General features: G+C 43.8%; 3 protein-coding genes across 4 annotated transcripts; all 3 read right to left on the bottom strand.

Annotated features, from left to right (window-relative positions):
- Positions 1-328: 328 nt before the first annotated feature.
- On the bottom strand, positions 329-2580 carry LOC129598485 (uncharacterized). The gene is made up of 5 exons (XM_055496407.1): positions 2226-2580; positions 1531-2047; positions 1080-1212; positions 824-1007; positions 329-592 (listed from the first exon to the last, which is right to left on the bottom strand). Exons 1-5 carry the CDS (start codon positions 2307-2309, stop codon positions 584-586), a joined length of 927 nt encoding a protein of 308 aa, XP_055352382.1. The 5' UTR covers positions 2310-2580; the 3' UTR covers positions 329-583.
- Positions 2581-8188: 5608 nt separating this feature from the next.
- On the bottom strand, positions 8189-10369 carry LOC129598479 (CD109 antigen-like). Its single transcript, XM_055496400.1, has 4 exons — positions 9122-10369; positions 8737-9059; positions 8474-8639; positions 8189-8378 (listed from the first exon to the last, which is right to left on the bottom strand). Exons 1-3 carry the CDS (start codon positions 10367-10369, stop codon positions 8561-8563), a joined length of 1650 nt encoding a protein of 549 aa, XP_055352375.1. The 3' UTR covers positions 8189-8378; positions 8474-8560.
- A 225-nt stretch (positions 10370-10594) lies between these two features.
- Positions 10595-19073, bottom strand: LOC129598465 (uncharacterized). Of its 2 annotated transcripts, XM_055496382.1 has the most exons (10): positions 18662-19073; positions 17987-18077; positions 17790-17916; positions 16875-17711; positions 16588-16785; positions 16187-16348; positions 16039-16107; positions 15389-15726; positions 14039-14065; positions 10595-10659 (listed from the first exon to the last, which is right to left on the bottom strand). In XM_055496382.1, the coding sequence occupies exons 2-9, from the start codon at positions 18007-18009 to the stop codon at positions 14059-14061; spliced, it is 1761 nt and encodes a 586-aa protein (XP_055352357.1). In that variant the 5' UTR covers positions 18010-18077; positions 18662-19073; the 3' UTR covers positions 10595-10659; positions 14039-14058. The 2 variants fall into 2 exon arrangements, with proteins under 2 accessions (XP_055352357.1, XP_055352356.1); XM_055496381.1 differs by lacking the exon at positions 10595-10659 and having other exon boundaries at positions 13802-14065.
- Positions 19074-20622: the final 1549 nt, after the last annotated feature.

The raw sequence follows: 20622 nt of genomic DNA, 5'->3' as shown, positions 1-20622 counted from the left end.
CGGATTTGTGGATAATTGAATAATATAGATAATGACATATATTTGCAAATATTGATTTTGTGTTCAGAATATTTAGCCAGTCAATAGACACAAGTACAACAGTGACCAAGAACAGCAGCATCCGTGTTCCCAGGCTGACCTGTTCGGTGATACTAATGTTATAATTTAATGCGACATTTTAGCTAGGAAGTAGTGTATCCAAGTTTTCATTTTCCATATTTTAATGGATGTTGCCTACTAAATATGCTTTACTCGTATATTTACTGACATTATAATTAGAAATTATAACTAGAAATTTTGTTTTAGGACATTATTGTCCGTATACGGTATAAAAAGGCTAGTCAGAGCAGGCCAAGAAGCTCGGTGACATCAATGACTTCATGGCAGTTGTACAGTTTGTAGATTTTCACAACATCTAGTGGACTGAGATTTTTGTGCTGACCAATCTTCGGGCGGCTTCGATCTTGAGGTATAAGAATGGGCTCGGATTCGTCTATGGCATATTCTTTAGAATTGAAATGCAGAACAGAGCTGTAATCGTATGGAAGGCCAAACGTTGAAACCGGGCGCTTTGCAAATTCTTCTAATTTGTCTGGAATATAACAGAACACGTACACGTATTGATTGGGGCCACATTGCAAAATATTATTATATGCCCTGCATTTTTGACAAGGCTAAAACCCGGTGCATCCGCCAACAAGCGTCAACGCACCCAATATGCGGATGGGTGAAGTGCTCTGAAATCGCGAGACATTGCGTCTGACGGTCTGTGCATTTTAGCAATAAGGGTCTGTCCGCCGGGTACGTATGCCTTATATTGTACCTTTCTGCACGTTTTCCAGAAGAACCTTGACGTAGTCATCTCGGTCCATTCCATGCGCGTATGTTCATAAGAAAGTCCCAGTGTCCGTAGTAGGTGGCGTTGCACACTGCCATGATGTGTCAAGCAATCCTTGACCAAAGACACTTCTTGAGAGCCGCCGATCCGCCCGATGCCTGACGAACATCTGAAAAACACAACAAGTATGATAATTATGGCAAGTGTGATTATACGTAATCCAAAATGCTCCAGGCCTCACCCGTGATGCTTGGTAAATAACACAAAATCGTTGTTTTTGTCACGATTAGGAAGTTCGAGGAAAATGATACATCCAGCCGTCATTTTTGTGATGACATCCATAGCTTCGCGTATAATACGTTTGTCCTCCGCAGCTAACCAAATAAAAGCAAAACTAAGGAAAAAATAGATTTGCTGAAAAAAGCATGCAGTAAAGAATGATGGAGCGCACCCGGACATCTGGGAGTGTGGCATTTCGCCGCACTCAAAAATTCGACGCGCAACTCAGAGCTTATTCTTGCTACATAGAATGATTTTTCTCTGAATGTGGAAACGAAACCAGGTAAGTGCATGGTATCCAGTCAAATACGGGCAAAGGATGGTCGACTTATCGGGGACAAGTGTATCTGCATGTACTATATTGTACTGTATTGAAAGAAACGTTAACCCACATTTTTTAGGGACGCACTTACTGTAGGTATTCGGTTGGAACCAATAAGGAACAGTGTTGTTGGGCCACAGTAGGTCCTTGTTAACTGGCGGGCTATGAGTCCTCATTGTGGACGTTGTCAATGGAGCGCACGGTGTGGATGAAAATATTTCTGGAGTTGATGTAGCGAGCGGTGCAAGTGTGGAGGGACCGGTATTAGCCGGTTCAACTACAATATCGATGCTGTCGAGACTGCACCGTCCAAAATCGTTGTTATCAATCTCAGTTCCACACTGCAGTCCACTGCAGCACGGCTGCAGCAATGCAGGCCCGCATTTTTCGCCGACTGCACGGCAGACTGCCGATGGAACTGGATCTATAGCGCCCGCGCTATCTGGTTCATCGTCGGTGCCATCCGATTCGTCGCTGTGCTCGGTGCAAGTTCCAAATTTATTTTGGTTTAAATCGGTACACCGCAGTCCGCTGCAACACGCTACTAGGCCTGGCCCACATCTATGTCCTTTGATACGGCACTTATCTGAACCGCTACTGCTCGTAACCTGTGTTAACAATTCGAGTAACCCGATGGCCTGATTATGGTGAAAATGAGGCACTTTTTTTTAGTCCGTAAACGAAATATGGTGCAGCTTGGAATTATATAATGAACACCCAAGTAAGTAATCGAGAGTTGTTACAAGACCGGTTTACATTTACTGACGTGCATCGGTGACAACCTACCATGGACGATATCCCCAACATAGCAACAACCATTAGAAACGCAGAAATGTGGGTCTGATACCCTTTGTACCAAACGAGGGCCATTGCAACAAACAGATAAATATATGGAGTACAGATAAATACAGTGTTCAGTGTTTAAAGGGAGTCAAGTATTGCGGGAGCAGTAAAATTATTATTGCAAACCTACTAAAAACAAGTGTCGAAATATTGCTGTTGCGTTACATTTTATGGTAAACATTTATGAAAAGTCAGCAGTTATTATACTGAACGCTGGTTTATGGATAGCACTAACCGTGTCATATATCCCTGGAAATGAGTATTTGACAAGTATTTTATTAAGAAATAGCTACGCCATATCTTTTAGAGTGTATTTATGTACGTGCCTAAACTACTTTGAAGGCAGAGCCACAAATCCGCGAAACTCTTCAACCGGTAGCGGAAAGCTAAAACGTCAGCTGATGCAAAAGCTATTTTCTTCAACCCTTTCCGAAAAAAATGCACCGTCGACGCTTTTCCAGCACAAAACTCCGCACGAATTGTGCAGTGTCCGTGAAAATTAATGAATTTGCTAGAATGCTGAGCAAGCTTAGCAGTTCCAGTCGCCATCCCTGGCAGCTGAGGTATGTTTCAGGAAAACTGATAGTCTTTCGGTACAACTATCTGTACATACTTGAAGTATACATGATGCTAAAATTGTACTTTACACAAAAAAATTGTATTGTAAAAATTGTATTCTAAAATTGTATTGTACTGTACTGTAATTGAACACATTTCAGATGACCGCTACGCTTCTTTATGGCGTTTGCAGCCAGTTGCGCATGTTATGCGCACATTGTTAGAACCGTTTAAGCGCGCAACATTTGGTTACTTGGCACGCCCATCTGTATATACATTAGTACAGATAATTCTTTGAATTACGCGCAATAGACAAACGTTTCATAATTTCAACACGGTAGCACTACCGTGGCAGATAACCCATGAACCTGCTGCGATCAACATCCACTGCATGAGAAGATATACCTGATCGAACAAAACACACGCTCATTACTAAAATGTGCTAAAGAAATAAATGCCATTTACACCTAAACATGAGAAATCAATAATTAGAACAAGTAGAACAATTCTTCCATCTCTCTAGAACACCCAACCGTTCCCAGAACAGAAGCGGTATACGCTGCCACACTTATACGCTGCCACAAAAATTCAGTAGCGCGCGCTTTTCCTGTTTGCTCTGTAATACGCCGTCCAACTTCACGGATGAACTGATGGGTACTGCCGCCGCAACTTCCCATATGTGGGAAGTTGCGGCGGCAGTACCCGTCAAGTTTCAATGGCGACTGGTTGGAAAAAGTGTCGGTCAGTGAGCTCCAAGTAAAGGCATCGCTTTCGTGTTTCCGCATCATCTGCAGCAGATCCCGCGGCCTCTGATGAACCAGCAACGTACGACGTAGCGAACGTGTCACATACCGTCACATCCCAAATCAGAGGAAGGTCCTTTTTCCAGGGAAACGCGCAAAAAGCCAATCAATAGGTTCTGGATAAGATTCAATCCCGGCATTACATAACGCTCGCAAGATAATATCGTTAATACCGTTATGTCGTCCAGGGAAAGAGTGATAATCCATCTGGCCGTTTCCCATCCAATCTGCTTAGTCCGGGAGGTTCCAAGATCGTCGGCACCTTTGCTGAACCCAGACTGCGTGGATGACACTGTCGAGACTGGCATGCCGCCTGAACCTTCCCTGACTTCTTATGCACAACAGACCATGTAAGCCGAACGCATCAACCATGTCTCCGCAACGAAGGTATATGATGCTAAAGAAGGTATAATACATATAAGCCAGATGGCAAGCCAGCGACAACCTGTTACAAAATATTCGTCCAGAGTGGGAATTCAGTCCCCACTCTCGCATATCCGTACTTCTACTGCTCGCTTTCATGGCATCCGTATCCGTAAGTCATGAATGACCAATGAGCCACCGTGGTCCGTGGGGTGGCTATTGGTCATGCCATGAACGAAACCTAAGTCTCAGTGTGCGATGTTCGTGTGCATGTGCTTTCCCTTTTAACTGGTACAGCTTGTAAACTATACTTCGAAGAATTCTCGATGAGCTTGCTGCTGTGCATGTGTCCGGCGACGAATTGGAGTTGAGATACTCTTGCACCCTATAATGAAGTATTTTAATTGTGAGTACACTTAAGATTGAAAGTTTGAAACTTGCTATTACCTGTCGTAACGGCGGCAAGCTTACGGCGATTACGAAAGCAGAGCTTCATATCCCTTTTACACGTTGAGCGAGATGATACATTAATAGGCGTGCGAATGCGTGATTGCGCTGAAACGACCCGCCCGCAACGGTGCTGACTCGAAGCCTTTATTAGAATCGATGGATTAACGAAGCTGAATTAATCCATCGGGATTAACGAATGATTTTTGACAGATACAAACCGACAGTACCACAAAAGTAAAATACCCAAAGACTTTAACCCAAGTAAAAGGATCTTTGCACAAATAAAGGGATTGTGCAAGTTAGGTCTTTTGTTTGGCACTTTTCTTTGCTCATGGGGTGGTCTCCAAGTCAATCTGCAAGGTAACATTGGCGCGATACTTGCGCGGAAGTGCTTGGTTGCCTTTTAGTAGAATAATTTCCGGAATTACTACAGGAACGGCGAAAGGTACAGGTGGAAGAGTAGTGCCGGCGGGAGTTGTTGATGGTAATGCGTGGGCTGTAAGCCTCCGTGATCTAGATGGGATAACAGTGTGTCCCTCTGGCAGTTGAGCCTGTTGGTAAACAAATCGTCGTGTTATGAGCGGCTGTCCAGTATTCGACGCCCATGTCGACGGAGTAGGGCAGATAATGGTGAGGCATTTGGGAAACATTTTCGCGTCCTCCTCGTTCAAGGCGCAGCAGTACTCTGGATCGATAAACATAACTTGGAGATTATGGCTACTCGTATACATACTCTGTAGTTGCTTTATGACAGTTAGACAATACCAAATACAAAACAAAGAGAAATTTAAATATATTATGAAAATCAGTTTTGTAAGCGATGTATTTCCTTGAATCAATATGGTGTATATGCAGCCACGTATCGATTAAACTATCGGGTACCGTACCGGTTACCTTTTTATCTTTTATTAAAAATTCAGCAGGCACACCCGTTGTCAACATTCTTACCTTGAGGTTCCGGAAAACCATCAATTTGTGTTAGCATGGCCATGAATAAGGAACCAACCAAAACATTGGCTGTACTTGTAAAAAGCTTGCTATGCATGATTGTACAGTCGTCTATACGGCTTACCGTTTCTTTTGCTGCACAATCATTACAAATTTACAATCAATGCATGGAACACACGGGTATCTATTAGATTCGACTCAACAGCGTTGCCCCGAGGAAACTTGTAACTAGCTTTTTCTTGGATAGGATCCAGTTTATCGGTGGCAGTGACGAATAAGTATCAACTCAGAGCTCCGACCGGTCGTAACTTCCTATCGTGCCACAGGTAAAAAAATGTTAGTATTTTGAGTGTGCCTATCAGCACAAGATAATCAACAAATTAACATGTGAAAGTGCATTAGAGCCACACAGTGATGGGCCCCGGTTTTTCGGCCGATTGCAATTGCATACATACACTCAGAAAATTTGTTGTGCGCGCGGTTAAACTGGTTGCGTCTTGCGGCTTGATTAACGACACTTTTTCGACTAACCGAACCGTTCTAGTCGGTTAAAATGTTAACCAAACCGGAAAATATATCTACGGGTACCACCTCATTCAAATCTGAGCAGGATTAGCGTTCTTCTGCCAAAAAATTCCATTGAAAAAAGGCATATTTTGAGCGTTTTCGAAGTCCGGACATTTTCACAGTATGGACTCACGTACCGAACTCCAGAAGCCCGGTATTTTCTGCGTTTCTTCAACATTAGAAAACCTGATGATTTGTTATTAATTTCGTGTACAAGTTTGTAAGAAAGCAACAATTATCGCGTGATAATTTTTTGAAAAGTTTCAGCTAAAACCGCTTTGACAATTTTAGAAGTGACTTTCGGAGCGAACTGAGCCCGTTCCAGTCGACTTGGAAAACTAATCGAGTAACAGGAAGTGACTTCTTCTTAGGAGCGGTAGATTAGTTATTACGATTAAATCAATCATTCACAATGTACGAGTGTAACCGGCAAAACTGTCCGGTGTGCACTGCGGTAACAGATTCCTCTATCAAGGTAAAGACTATATTACAACGGAAAACCCCGTACGATCTGGTCAGAACAAACCAAAAAATTAATCGAAAAACTGATAACGCCATTCGATTCCGCATGTCTGGAAACTGTGTCACATGCATTTTCTTTTGAAAATTATTCGCTCCGGCTCCCGTGCTCCCGTGCCGGTGCCGGTAGAGCTGAAAGCTCAAGGTGACCTTGAAAATAATTCAAAGTCCGGTTGCATGGAGCAAAAAATCAGTACATAAATTTAAATTGGTACCTTTTCAGATCAGCAAATTAAAAATGTTTAAACTTTCACTCCTACAAAACTAGAAAAACCAATTAGCAGTAACACAAACGATGCTGCTACTGGATGGCTTCGGTTCAATAAATCGTTAACAATTTAAAGCGCTCAAAATCATGACTTAAAAATAAGAACGCTCGGTGAAAGCCACTGGCAGGCAGCTGTAAAAGAAAATGACCATCGTAATCGTTCAAACGGGCTGACCTTTCATTGCAGTCCGGGCAAAACTACAGACAGTAGTTAATTAATCAGCATATACAGTCCGTAAATTATTCCTTATGTTACGGAATTGTAACACGGCATCTACATTCGAGATCTCTATTACTACAAAAACATAAAAAGGAATACACGAACCAGCTTTCTCGTACAGAATCAGCAAAAACTATTTCCATAATATGAATCCCAATATATTCCAAAACCCGGCCAGAAGCTCTTAGTTTCGCACAGCCCGATACGTGAACGACAGACCGAACTACCGCTGCTGTCCAGAGCACACATGCAACCCGCTAGGTGAACGAGTGACCGAAGTACACAGCCCGCTAGGTGAATGAGTGACCGAAGTACCGCCACTGTCCAGAGCACACATGCAGCCTGCTAGGTGAACGAGTGACCGAAGTACCGCTACAGTCCAAACCACACAGCCCGCAAGGTGTTCGAGTGACCGAAGTACCGCTGCTGTCCAGAGCTCACATGCAGCCCGCTAGGTGTTCGAGTGACCGAACTGCTACTGTCCAGAGCACACAGCCCGCTAGGTGAACAAGTAACCGAAGTACCGCTACTGTCCAGAGCAGACAGCCCGCTCGGTGAACGAGTGACCGAAGTACCGCTACAGTCCAGAGCGCACACCCCGCTAGATGAACGAGTGACCGAAGTACTGCCTCTGTCCAGAGCACACAGCCCGCTATGTGACTGAGTGACCGCACTACCACCAGCATTTATTACAATCATTCTGTAGGTTGAAATTTAGTACCTGGTAGACTCAGAGTCGGGATGGAAAGTCAGCAAGAGATTCCCTTCTGAGTCAAAGTGAATGCATCTGAGTGCACAAAAGCCGTAAATTCACTTATTATCCCAATGCACCTTAGCGCTACGTTCGGCCCGTTTTGTTTTGCTGAAGGAATAGGATGTTGACTTAATAGCTGATCGAAATCATTTGAATAAACCGGCCGTAGACTGGGGACCACAAGAAACGCTGAGACGAAGCCGAGGCTGTTTCTTGTAATACAAATATAATGCACGATATTTCAAATCCGGATGATACGTAAGTCGCACTTCAAGCCGACTGTTTTCACCTGCAAAAGCTTCGCATCCAGTAATTTTAGTTTTGAAGATACTGAATTCAGCAAAAGACGCATGCTAGCATCCCCAGACAGAAGGATTCAGGAAACCTTGTATTACTCGTAGGGTAACATTACTCGTAGCCTCGTCGAGTCGTAGGGTAAAATTTGTATTACTAGTATAGTAAAATTAGAATATAAGGAGTTGGTCATCTTTTAGTCATTCAGTGCCACTCAACAATGAGTTATAAAAAACCGTGCGTCGATCTTTTGGGTTGTAATAATCGTAAATCCTACGCTTTGATTCTTCAAATGCTCCACTTTGTAAGTTTGGTACATCGTCAAATTGAAGCAGGTGGCAGTCGGCGTTATCTGTGTGCAAAAACAAACATGGCATCAAAAATATGTCGCTAACTTCCTTGGGTGAGCGCCACCAACCAGCAGCAAAATGTGTTTTTAGTATGTACCTCGTCAAAAAACAAAGTGAGCTGACTGCGTTTGTTGTCCAGCTCGCTGTTCCGCATTAATGGAATTCTTGGCGGAAGCTGCCTGATTTATACTTCGTCGAACTGATAACCAGACAGGCCGGTGACCTCCACAACCGTCATGCTGCTGCTACCTTCTTTCCAGTGTCTGTTTAATTACAAGCTAAGCGTTGATAGACATTCCCCGCACCTTTACACGACACATTTAAGCACTGCCACAACCTGTACGACTCTGTACGACTAACCTAGCGCAAATGGTCAAATGTTTAGCCTTTGGGAATCCGGCATGTGATAAAGTGGCATTAAGGTCAAATACCCAACCCTCCATCGGTTGCAGTACGTTATATGTCCAGCTTACGTAAGCGACAGCCATCCCGCTTCCTCTGGCATTAATCGCGATATCCCTGGGTTTCGGTGCAAATTCAAAGAACTGGACATCTATCGATGATTTCTGAAAGATCGTCATATCCCTCTTCTGATTGCCATCCGTGACGGCGATCTGCATCGATGGAGCAGCGGTGAATGATTGGGCAAATTGGGCTAAAGCCGCGAGCGCAATTGCGGTGTCCTAAGAAAAACAGAATTTTAGAACTGAATTGTGGACTAAAAACATAAAGAGAATTGCACAACCGTTGGGGGAAAGAATCCGCCTTGAGCATTTTGCTTAGAAATCAACCAAGCGGCGATTTTCAGCGGCATGCTCCAGTTTCCGTTGGCCATGTATGCCAGCAACGCGTACGCTGTGGCTTCCACCTCTCGGGCGTGAGTAGAGTATGAATAGCCGGGACCTCCGTCTTCATCGTCGACTGACTCCAGCGTCTTCCAGTGCACAGTCGAAGCATGCTGGACCATTAAATTCTCCAAACCGGCCAGTGCGTCTTCACTCTTTGAGCTGTTAGCTCGCGCCAATGCGTACGCTGTGATCGCTAAAGCGTACGGGTCGTCCTTTAAGCTCTCCAGCTGCGACTCCAAAAAAGTCACAGCTTTCTGGATCGCAGTTGAAGCATTCAGCATCATCGCGTCGTCAGCCTTTCCGACCTTGGTGTATTCTATGAGGGATAAAGTCGTGAATGCTGTTAACGTACAGTGTTTGTAAGCGCCGCCTTCGACATAGTTGTCCACGACTTTTCCGCTTTCGCGAAAGGAGCCATCGTCGTTTTGCCGGCCGATCAGAAACTGAATCGCTTTGCCAAGAACTCTCCTGCTGCTTTTGGGAAGGAGCCCCAAGGTTTCGGCAAATACTCTCGCGACATAAGCCGTGAACCATGTAGAACCATTTCTGTCGGATTTTCCCCACAAACTAAATGAACCATCACTGTGAAGGTACGTCAGCGCTCGCTGAAAACCCAGTTGGGTTTTGCTTACGAGATTGACTTCCTGTTGTGGGGAAATTTTGTTGGTAGTCTGCCCATACTTCAGTATTGCAGCACTTGTAGCTAATATTGCCATGTTCGGTTCGCCACCCTCATACGGCAGTCTGATCAGTTGATCCAGTTTGTGGGTCGGCACGCCCAATAAGTCGCCAGCGACGTGAACGGAAACTTTTTCTGACCCGGCGACCTTATCAGCCGGATCCGCAGGCAACTGGATGACAGTATCAAAGGTTTTGGATTTATGAAGATCTATCAAGACGGGTTGGCTAAAGAACTGCAGGACGCCTTCTGGCTTGACGAGCAAGGTCCCATTCAACTGATGAAGGGCGTCATTGGACTGAACGGTGACTTCAAGTTTCCAATTGCCAATATGCTCCGGAATGATCGTAAATGTTGTTGTAATCGGTTTATTAGGCCTGGAAATTGTGTTCTTGCAAAAGGTTGTTGGTGTATCGTCCGGACTGAGAAGGGTTAAGTTGACTGTCACATTTTGCTCCTGTGGCATAGAGTTAAAAGTGATGACTTCAGCGGTGAAATTTTCGCCCCGGATAACGCTATGTGGCAAGTCCATTGAAGCAAATAATGATTGGGACACCCTTAGCTGTAACATCGAAGCCAATCGAGTAATATGTTTTTTTCGGTTTCTGGTAAAAAAAAGGGTGAACTTTCATGCCGACCTTGGCAGGTTTCAACGATACAGTTAATCCGCCAGCGTTGCTTAAACTGAATGCCGTGATTCGCCATGTTGTCAATGTATCGGTCACTTTGCGCTCCAAAACAACATCGCCGTTGGCGCTAGTAAATTTTATCACTTTTATTAAACTACTAGCAGACCCCGCGCAGATTGCGCGGAATATTTAAGGCGATGGACGAATCATAAGTTTCATAACCTAGCGCAAAAATTAAAACTTATGACTGCAGTTGCAGTAGTATACGTTTTATGGACAAAGCGTAAAATTCTGCGATACAGTATATCAAAGTGTATACACGGTCATGTATATACTTTGCATTGCTCCCCCCTTTGTTCCCCCCCTTTTCGTCCCACCCCTTTGTTCTCCCCCATTTCCCTTCCCTCCCTTTGTTTTCCCTCGTGTATTTACACCGGTATATAGTTTACGATAATATATCAACTAAAAAATTTGCCGCTCGCTTTATCTTACTGCAGAGATGACCTTAACCCTGAAATGCGAAATATTTTTCCCAAGAGCGTATAATTTTCTCATTAGTTTCCGATCTATTTCTTAATTTCCAGATCAGTATCTAATCATTTACTTTAATTTCGTGTAGCTACTGCATAAGGACTTTGTAATTTATTAGACGTTGTCTCCTCCTGTTCTTTCTTCCTGTGTCGTTCTGCGCTTTTTCAGCTGAAAACTGTCCGATAATAGTTTATCTACTGTACTTTTAAACACCTATTTGACCAATAACACCACTGGTGCCCTTCATATCCCAGTTTAACAATCAGTTTACCGACAGAGTAATTGCTCCATTTCCCACTGCTATTGCTTTTTTGCTATTGCTTTGACCACAGCCAAAATAAATAAGCACAGGAGCATTTTGTTGTGTTTCCTTCTTCGCTTTAGAGCTCTTTCTTCTTTCTCTCTGCGCTCTAGAAGCTCTTTTTCGAAATCGGGAACTACTACGCGACATTTCTGGCATGCTTGCTGCTACGCGAGCTCCGCTCGCGCCGCAGCTTGGCGTCGCCTGCGGCTCCGCCTTCCAATACGCTGTACAACGAACAAAAAAATACTATTTGTCCCTTGTTACTTAATAATGAAACAATCTAACTTATATCATGCAATTCCAGCTACATCCAACTCCACCCTACCCGTTTTTAAACCGAACATGACTTGTACAGAAGGCTGCCCTGTGGCGGCGGCAGATTTAGGTACCATTTACATTACATTATGGCTGAGTGCACGGGTAAACACGGGTGTCGGGTGTTGGCTGCGTGCACGGATGACCTTTTTGGGTCCGCACGGGTGATGGCTGTGGGCACGGAGTCTGCAAACGGGCGCTGGCTGCGTGCACGGGTACATTTATTTAATTTTAATTAAAATATATTTGCTAATAATTTAACGTTTTCAGATTCTTTTGTTTCGGTTTTTTTACTTAATTACTATAGAAATTTGTCACAATATCCATTATTTTTTAACAAAAATACAGGCAAGTAGCACCCGGTTCCATTCGAGAATAAAAGGTTCATGAAACCTTCGCCCAAAAGATGTCCTCAGGATGGGTGTTTTTTTGAGTTCCAAAAAGCCATTACATTATATACGGAACTACAGTAGTTTCGTAGATCATGCATGTTAGAAGCGAAAATGTACATTAAAACAGCCTCCAAAAGTACATATACTAAAACATGCCGTTTTAAAGGCGGCGTGTTGCCTTTCTCGGAAACCACTTTGCCTTTTTTTTCTCGAAAACGATAAAGTAGCAAATTTCTGGCCTTCAAAATTGCAGCACAGACAGTACAGCAAGAAAGGCAACCGCACCCGCCCGAGAAGGCTCTTTACAGTATGGTTAGGCGAAAACTAAGTAAACCAATGCGGGGTTCAGTTACTTGAAAACAGACTGTAGAACCGTCCCACATCACAGATTCCTCTCGGCCATTTTTGTCTTTTTCTTTCGTTTTATTTTCTTCCACAAAACTAAATTTTGTTGAAAAATATACAAACTTAGGGCGATGGAGCGCTATTTGTTATGGGACATGAAATTCCCTCAAACTGCAGCGAAACTGTCAGAAAAAGGGTTTAGCTGTTGCGACAGTGTTGGGGTGGTCGGTTTAGCAGTGGTGGGTTCTTGGCTTTTCCCATAGACTTTGTATGTTAATGTTTTTGAAAGTTTTCTTCCAAACTTATTTTTTTCTTCATAAACTGATTTGTGATGGCTAATCTACACTTTAAGGGCTATCGAATGATACATAGTCACGGCAGTTTGGTTCAGTGCGTCGAGCTGACGGACTCAACAAAGATTAAGGCTTACGCGATTATTATCGACCGAAGCGAAGCGAAGGTCCTCTATGTTCAAGAAAACGGGAATTTTTGTGCGTCGGTCACTCACGTCGGTCACGCACTAAGTTGTCGGTCACGCTCTAAGAAGTTAGGGCGTGACCGACGCTTAGGGGCACTTAAGGGGGACATGTAGGTGCTTAATACCACTTACGCACTACAGCGTAGGGAAACCGCCATTGTGTGAGCAAGCAAAGTAATCAGCTTCTTCAAAGAAATGCTGAGCCAAAGCATTAGTGACACGACGGTGTTATGGTTTGTTTGACCAACGGCCTTTGTCTTTGCATGCGGCACGCATTCACCCGCCATCTCAGAGTCATCCGCCTTTCATTTGTTTTACTCAGCGGTCCAGCTGAACATTCTAGACATAGCGCAACAAAACACCGTAAACTTTGAATGCGCTTCCGGAGAAATTAAACTTACTGTAATCGGATAACAAATCAACGCTTTATAAAAAAATTGAGTGTAAAATGTCATTAAATCGAGCTCTGTCTCTTGAGCTTATCACACACACCGATTTTGGATATCACTGAAACTACCAGAGTTATAACGGTAAACGTTCAGGGGGTACCGTCCCAACACCCCAAAAACAGTTTTCAGTATTGTAAGTTTTTAAATGAATCGATACTTCTATTCAAATTTCCCGTGTGTGAAAAGCTTTTACAATGTTTCTGCACAAGATAGCGTTTCCAGATTATTTTTTTACCAAACAGCGCTTAGTGAATTTAAGCCTAAAATTTTTGACTTTAAAACCATATAACTGATTGAGTGAAAGTAAAACAATTTTTTTGCCAACGTAGTAGTGTACTGTAGTATGATCATCCCTCTGACCATGAGTCTTCTTTACATTCACACAACTCAAAATCGTATCTTGACAGCGTGTAGTGTATGTAGTACTCGTACAAAGATTGTACGAGTATCTCGTGAAATGGATAATGGCCTATGGGCTATGGCTAATGTGCCGTAGCAACGGTATTGTTGTTGTCCGTTATTGTTGCCATGTCTAATGTTTAGTTGGTTGTTTGCTGCTGTCCCGAGCGGACATAATAAAAGATTATGCCGTTAGTTCAATACATGACACAGCGTCATACGAGTTGCCGCAAAATGACCGAATCGCAGGAATCCTCGCGTTAAGGCAAAACACCAACGTCGGGCATACTTACGTGCTTATACGGTCCCAGGATCACGTTCTACTAAACACAGTACAATTTAATACAATGTCTTCAGACTAACTACCAAGTAACAGCGCATAGCTTACTAATTATCAGCTGAAACGATAGTCGACCCTTTGTATTCAAAAAAATAAACCCTTATCTTTTTTTCCGGTAGCATATTTACCACTGAGGTTAGAAGTCCACCGTTCTAGGCTTGCACTATAAGACCGAACCGAAGCTTGGGAGTCGGATCAGTAAAAGAGAACAGTACATAATGTAACCATGCAAAGTCCTACGTTCAGCATGATTTAATTTTCTTTGCTATGAAACAATGGACTGGCAGGTGTGTAAAATATAACGGAATAACATTTAACAGAATTATTATTGTGTTTGCTGGTGCCCCGCAGCTTCTACACAAGGTTGCTTATTCATAGCCAGGTATAGACCGTATAGTAGTAAGTAGTGGTGCTAATATTTCATGCATCCTATACTAATTAATAAATGTTGCTATAGGAATGTGAGGAAACGTACTTTGCTAACTAATATTATATTCAAAAGGCCTTCTCGTATCACTTGCAGTTTAAAGAGAGCGGAATGTACGATTGCAACTTATCGTTAAAAAGACAAGCGTCGCTTACTAGCGCCTTCAGCAGTAAGCGGCGTTAGTACTCCATGCACCTTGTACTAATAGTGAGTCACGAACGTCAGTTGAATGTTACGGAAATACATTCTTATAACCAATATAGTACTGTAGCGGCTCCACCAAGTTGTACCACATAGTTTGTATACGGGAAAACAGTACCCAGAGCGTGTGTATTAATTGTGCACGCGATGCATGGGCATGCACACGCTGCGCGAGTGCAGTTTTCCCGTACACAAACTCTGTGGTATAACTTGGTGGAGCCGCTACAGTACTCAAGGACTTTGTTATATTACTTACATTATACAGAATAGTGGGTACGGCAAGTACTGTTCCAATGTGAGCATCTACTTACACTTATGTCTTAGTACGAGTAGTCTTTGCAAGCAGACCTGAACGTGTGACCTTTTGGGTTATATTCCCCTTTACTGTTCCTAGCTTCGCTTCGGTCTTATAGTGCTAGCCTAAAGCGGTGCACTTTCATAGTATAGAGATGAAATGGGCACTGGCTTTGCGAATTATGTAAATGGGGTCAAAGAATAGCACTCTTAAGTCTTACCTGTATATTGATTATTGTTGTGTACGGCTGATGGTACAGCTCGTCTGCAGTGTTTTTTTACTTGAGATTGTTTGACAAAGGACTATATACTGCACGTGTTCGTACCATCTGTACTACGAGTATAGAAGTGCATCTATATAACAAATTAATGTGAACTTACTCTGCCAGAGCAGTGTCATACAGGAAGCTCCGTGTTAACTGCTCTTGCGTCATGTGTGGCGGCGACCATGTGGAGATATCGGAGAATGCTGCGGCGTCCTCTCCATCATCATCGGTTTTCTCGAAAGAATATGGAGAATAAGCCGCACAGTACCGCCGGCAGGGCGGCGATCCGTGAGCTTTGTTATAAATAAACCCGTAACCATGATCTGCCATGGGACATGAACAGTCAGCTGAATCTATATACGGCCTGACCATCGTAGCAATTTCCGGTTTGGTTGAGGAACTCTTGGTGTTAGTCAGAAGATAGTGCTGTACTGGGCCGGAATCAATTGGTTTCTGCAAACGGCACATATTTGATTTTTGGGATATGTCTTTCGCGTTTCACTGACAAGCTGGAGACGTGAAAATGTTGCATGCTTTACCTAGGTTAACTCATCATTCGTTAAACTTTATACAAAAACCTACTCGTACTTGAACAACTTGAACAAACGTGCACATACGGCTAATGTCTTAATAGACTACAACAGTACAACTTTCTATCCACTGCGTTAGCTTGTCGATCTGAAGTTTTGAGTACCGGAAAACGAAATTGCGTTAAAAACAATAACTGAACACTTTACACATAAAATGTGCACGCAGAGTACTTACTGTAAGGTAATCTGCCATTGACAGCCGATACACAGGCCTCCCATCCGATACTTTTCCAGTTTTTTCGATCTGGAGAGCAGCCAAATTGTTGAAATCCACGGTAAAGTACAGATACACTGTTATCACTGCTGATTTAGAATAAACGCACAATCGCAGGAGTTATATCGTTGTCTGGTTTGAGCAGCGGCCGTCTTTCTTCCATGGCCAAGAAAACGACCGTAGACCATGGAGCAGTCTTCGCTTTCACAAGAATCATGTCGCCTGGTTGAGCGATTGACGAGCCGTTCTTGGTTGTAACGGACAGCGCAACCTGTATAAGAAAATAATTTTGATTGCTCGTAGTAGTCTAGTGTAACAACTACAACTCGTTTGTTTTTGCAAATCAGATATACAGGACTGTATTTAAAAATGCAGATACTTTTGCTACGTACTGCAAAAGCCCTTACTACTTGCGCAAAATGTTTGTTTTAGATTGTTTGGCATACGCAGGCAGCCTTGGTAAACATCTTAATATTGTGTAATCACTATTTGGATAAAAGCGTTACGCACGTTTCTTGATGAAGGGTCAGCTACGATTTGCAGTAGCAGGATATTGCCTACGAGTTCCCCGTCCTCTCTGACGTAATACGCAATAAGACGACCCGTTGGACCGATCGAATCCGTCAACGGCACCGAGACAGTAAGCCGCTGACCAGGCGTGGATATCGAATCACTCCACAGGAAACTCGAATTCGAGCTAGACATTACCTAATTAAGAAACAAAACGAAGGCGTGCGTCACGTGTAGCGATACGTACAACAAATAGTAATAAACAGGGACGCATTCTATCAACGCACCACTATGTGAATGGTTTCGTTCAGCCGCGTCGTTGTGTCAATAGTAAAGCCTGCCACATCACCGGCGTAAAGATCGTCAGAAACCGCACTAATTTCCAAGAAGCTCCCGCTGGCGGACTGCTTCGCGTAGACCATCAGATTTCGCGCCGGCTGGGAATCGTAAGAAACCAGAATGTTCATAGCATCAGCAGTCCTCAGTGTCGGTATAGTAACACTTAGCGTCCCATCAGCCGCGACCTGTGCCGACGTTGTAAATGGGAGGTTGTGACAGCTGTCTTTACTGTATTCCACGAACGGGCCCACCGAGCGCTTCTTTCGGCCATCTCCTTTCGCACCGCTCTGAAAGCCTCCTCCATTAATCCCAAAACCGTCGTAAGGGAACCTTGCACGCTGGCGACCAAACACAGCTCCATACTGGCTCCAACGCGAGGAGCTTGGATGATACTCAAAATCGTAGGGACGCGGAGGTGGTTGCCCCACGCAGGCCACATCGCCGGTGGGCGAAACAATCTGCCCCTGACCAGCCGAGACGTTAGCGGACGTTACAATAATCTGTGCTGTTCGGCCGGCTGCAACCGGTAGGCGTCCGTTACAATCGCTGATGGAAGCCTTCAGTTGATACGGATATCCGGGCCTAAACGTTGCGGTGTCGGACGTAAACTTAATGCGATGCGGCCCCGTTTCTACGGTGATAACAGCCGGCGTGGCGTTTCTTTTCAAGCCGGTAGCCGCTTCAGTAAAATTGGCTTGAATTGTCACGGCATTATGGTAATATGTCAGTGGGTTCTTTATCTCTTCTTTGAGCGGAACAGACACAGTTACTGCTCCGCGGCCACTCTGCAACCATTCAGTGCCCAGAGCTCGCATTACAAAGAGAACTGATCGTTCGCCCGCTCAGGACGTTAGCAGCGTTACCGTTGATATCGACTTGCGCAGTAGTGTCGTCTCGATTGTTCCCCAACCACCCGGACTAGCACCAATCCATCGGATAAAGGTAACAGCAATGTCAAAGACCCCTTGGACACCTTCTCCAGATTGGAAGCTGGAAACCATGAAATATTACCACCGTTCTATGACGTAGAATGAAGTGCTAGAGTAGGTTTTGAACGTACTTTGCTGTGAGCTGAAACAGCATTTCATCCTCGACCGAGGGGATGATGTTGGTTTTGTTGGTAACAATTTTGACGTCAAATCTTGGAACCTCTGCAATCATTGTTATGGTATAAATTTCGATTTCTCTCGCATTTTATCCGCCTAGCGTGTTATATTTCAAAAGTGACCTCCCATGGATTACTAGTTCCTAAGCACAACGAAGGTTTCATATATAATAAGTTCGTTAATAAACTATCTCGGTCATCCACAGGTTTTCATAAAAACACTAGGGTAAAGGAAATAAGAAAACTGGAGACCAGGCGGAGACGCATACGCAATCTACGGTTACTCAAATAGCGCGCCCCGTGCCGATCACCGATATCCATAAAATTAATTGGCCACCGGCGATGAGTTTACAAAAAACGTACGCCGGAGGACGTCTCAGACGTTTTGGGACAGTTACACACGTACACGCACACGATCTGCGAAATATGAGAAAAAATCGAGTACAGTACAAAGAATATTCACGTTGGTTGTCGTTGAGACATGCAACAGACAAACTCGAGAAAACTTAGAAAGGCCTGCGCTCCGGTCTTTCATTACTCAAGTTGCTGCATTTTCAAAGCTCACCCAAAAGTATTCATCAACATGCATTTAATGGTAAATTCAAAAGAAACCGTTTGCACTTTACGTACTTTTATGTCAACCCGGGTAAGGATGTTGGCTTGGATTATGGCTGTTGTTGTAAAGCTGCTTCCATCATTAAAACCCGGGCGACCATACAGATCACTGGGACTGGCATTCACATATGACCAAAAATGATAACCAGTAAGCGTCATGTTAACTTGCACATCGGACGTCGTGTTGACAACCAAAATGGAAACCGGAAATACGCTGTTAGATTGTGCACTGTTTGACGCCAAAACGACATGATTCAGTGCATCTGTGGCGCCAGCTAGCAGTGATAGCCCGATCATGAGTCCGCAGTGCATGGTGACGGACTATTCAAAACAATGTCAAAATAACGATTAATTACTATCCAGAAACTGCTTGTTGTCGTAATAAAACTCTCCGAACGTTGCAAAATATTTAAAAGCTACCCATGACTTCACGATGATTGGTTGGCGAATTGATTGATTTTCTATCATGTTATATAGTTTTACTCTCACTTACGGCAGTAGGCAACCAGCTAACTACGGGTAATGTCGTAAAACTGGTACAGGTTAATGAACGCGATACTTAGCCAGCGAAAATAGTCAGATACCGAGTAAAGTCAGCATGGATTCTTCATTCTTGCTAGTTTGCAAAGTTGACGGTGCAAGCACTGTATGGCATGTGCCATGTGCCGGTACATGCCGTACGAAGACGCGTGATGCGGCACCGTGCTAAGCAGGATGTGCTCGGGGGATGTTATTGTAGCAAGGAAGCGATGAAGAATTTAACGTGGCTACTGACCAGTGCCGTGCACCTTCATGCGGTTCGGAAGATGGCAATAGATTACACCGCGCTCCGGATTTCCGTGCCGATGAAAGAAATTGCAAAATCAGTACTTAGCTATTTTTATCGCCTTTTTATTTTCTCTGGGTAACAACTTTTGTAAGACATACGCAGTGTAAACACGATGCTGGCCTGATTGACCGAGCAAAAAATCACAAACCTGCACAATAAACTCAACCCTTGTGCAGAGAGGACCGGTGCATAGTCGTGTGGTCAATAATATTAACCACGTGGTTAAGGTGTGAAGATCGGTTTTCCTTTTTATATTACCAGCCATTTGTGTTTCTTGAGCCCTTTGGCTTTTATGTGCGCATTGCCGGCAAATCAGTACGTCAAAAATGTATAACTGCTATGTTCTGTCCTTGCAGTAGATGTGAAGCATGAGGTGGCCGATCATTGCTCTACAGTGCACCTAAACATGAGATCCGTAATCCGTATCCTCCGGCATTCTAATGGGTTCGTTGCCGGTGTGAAACTATTAATTTTACGGAGTACGCCTTAGCCGAAGACATGGGGTATTTGTTTTGCCCTCCGGCAGCCGAAGCGCTCGGAAATTCGGAATGGCTTTGCCGACTTGATCCGGTTCATCGGCCGGAAGATCCGTCTTGCTACCGGAAAACCTCGATCTAAGGCCTTTTTTAGACAACTTTGAAGCTTAGCGGTAGTCAGAGAAAATCCAGCAGTTGCTTTGGGTATCTTGAACGCCCGTCCTAAGATCTCGAATGTTCCAAGTTCTAAGACACTAACGATTTCGACGATTTTTCAGTTTTTAAAACTGATCATTTTAATTGATGTAAATCTGCGCTTGCGCATTGTTGATTGTTCTTTATACTGACTGATGCCGTATAAGAAAGAAAAACATTCATCGCACAGACACTCATCGGTGACAGGAAGATGCCTGTTTATTCGATATTATGGTTGTTTAGCTCTCCCTTTACTCGCCCTAACTGGTTTTGTCGGCAAGTTTTCTATCTACATGTAGTACTACTCTGTACCTAACTTCACGCATTATGCAATAAATGGAAGCCATGATCAACGGTGTACAGTGGCGTGCGTTGAAACTCTGAGGTTGATTCTAAATGCCAAGAGTCCGAGTCTAAATGCTCGAACTCGAACTCTAAATTTGTCAATCTGAATAAAAACTCTGAAACTGAATAGT

This window comes from Paramacrobiotus metropolitanus, unplaced genomic scaffold (assembly GCF_019649055.1).
Source record: "Paramacrobiotus metropolitanus isolate TYO unplaced genomic scaffold, Prichtersi_v1.0 Parri_scaffold0000123, whole genome shotgun sequence".
NCBI lineage: Eukaryota > Metazoa > Tardigrada > Eutardigrada > Parachela > Macrobiotidae > Paramacrobiotus > Paramacrobiotus metropolitanus.
The sequence above is the reverse complement of the archived record's forward strand: the minus strand, read 5'-3'. Positions and strand labels throughout refer to the sequence as shown.

What these genes read in the sequence shown, in the direction of transcription:
- LOC129598485 (XM_055496407.1), bottom strand. Translation starts at nt 2,309, where the DNA reads ATGGCCCTCGTTTGGTACAAAGGGTATCAGACCCACATTTCTGCGTTT. An exon ending in TGTTGGGGATATCGTCCATG is followed by an intron (nt 2,048 to 2,225) that starts GTAGGTTGTCAC and finishes TTGTTAACACAG; the next exon opens with GTTACGAGCAGTAGCGGTTC. An exon ending in TTATTTACCAAGCATCACGG is followed by an intron (nt 1,008 to 1,079) that starts GTGAGGCCTGGA and finishes TGTGTTTTTCAG; the next exon opens with ATGTTCGTCAGGCATCGGGC.
- LOC129598465 (XM_055496382.1), bottom strand. Translation starts at nt 18,009, where the DNA reads ATGCTGTTTCAGCTCACAGCAAA. An exon ending in CTGTTTCAGCTCACAGCAAA is followed by an intron (nt 17,917 to 17,986) that starts GTACGTTCAAAA and finishes CATGGTTTCCAG; the next exon opens with CTTCCAATCTGGAGAAGGTG. An exon ending in ACGATATAACTCCTGCGATT is followed by an intron (nt 16,108 to 16,186) that starts GTGCGTTTATTC and finishes GCTGCTCTCCAG; the next exon opens with ATCGAAAAAACTGGAAAAGT.
- LOC129598479 (XM_055496400.1), bottom strand. Translation starts at nt 10,369, where the DNA reads ATGCCACAGGAGCAAAATGTGACAGTCAACTTAACCCTTCTCAGTCCG. An exon ending in GCGGATTCTTTCCCCCAACG is followed by an intron (nt 9,060 to 9,121) that starts GTTGTGCAATTC and finishes TGTTTTTCTTAG; the next exon opens with GACACCGCAATTGCGCTCGC. An exon ending in CATTTGACCATTTGCGCTAG is followed by an intron (nt 8,640 to 8,736) that starts GTTAGTCGTACA and finishes GTAATTAAACAG; the next exon opens with ACACTGGAAAGAAGGTAGCA.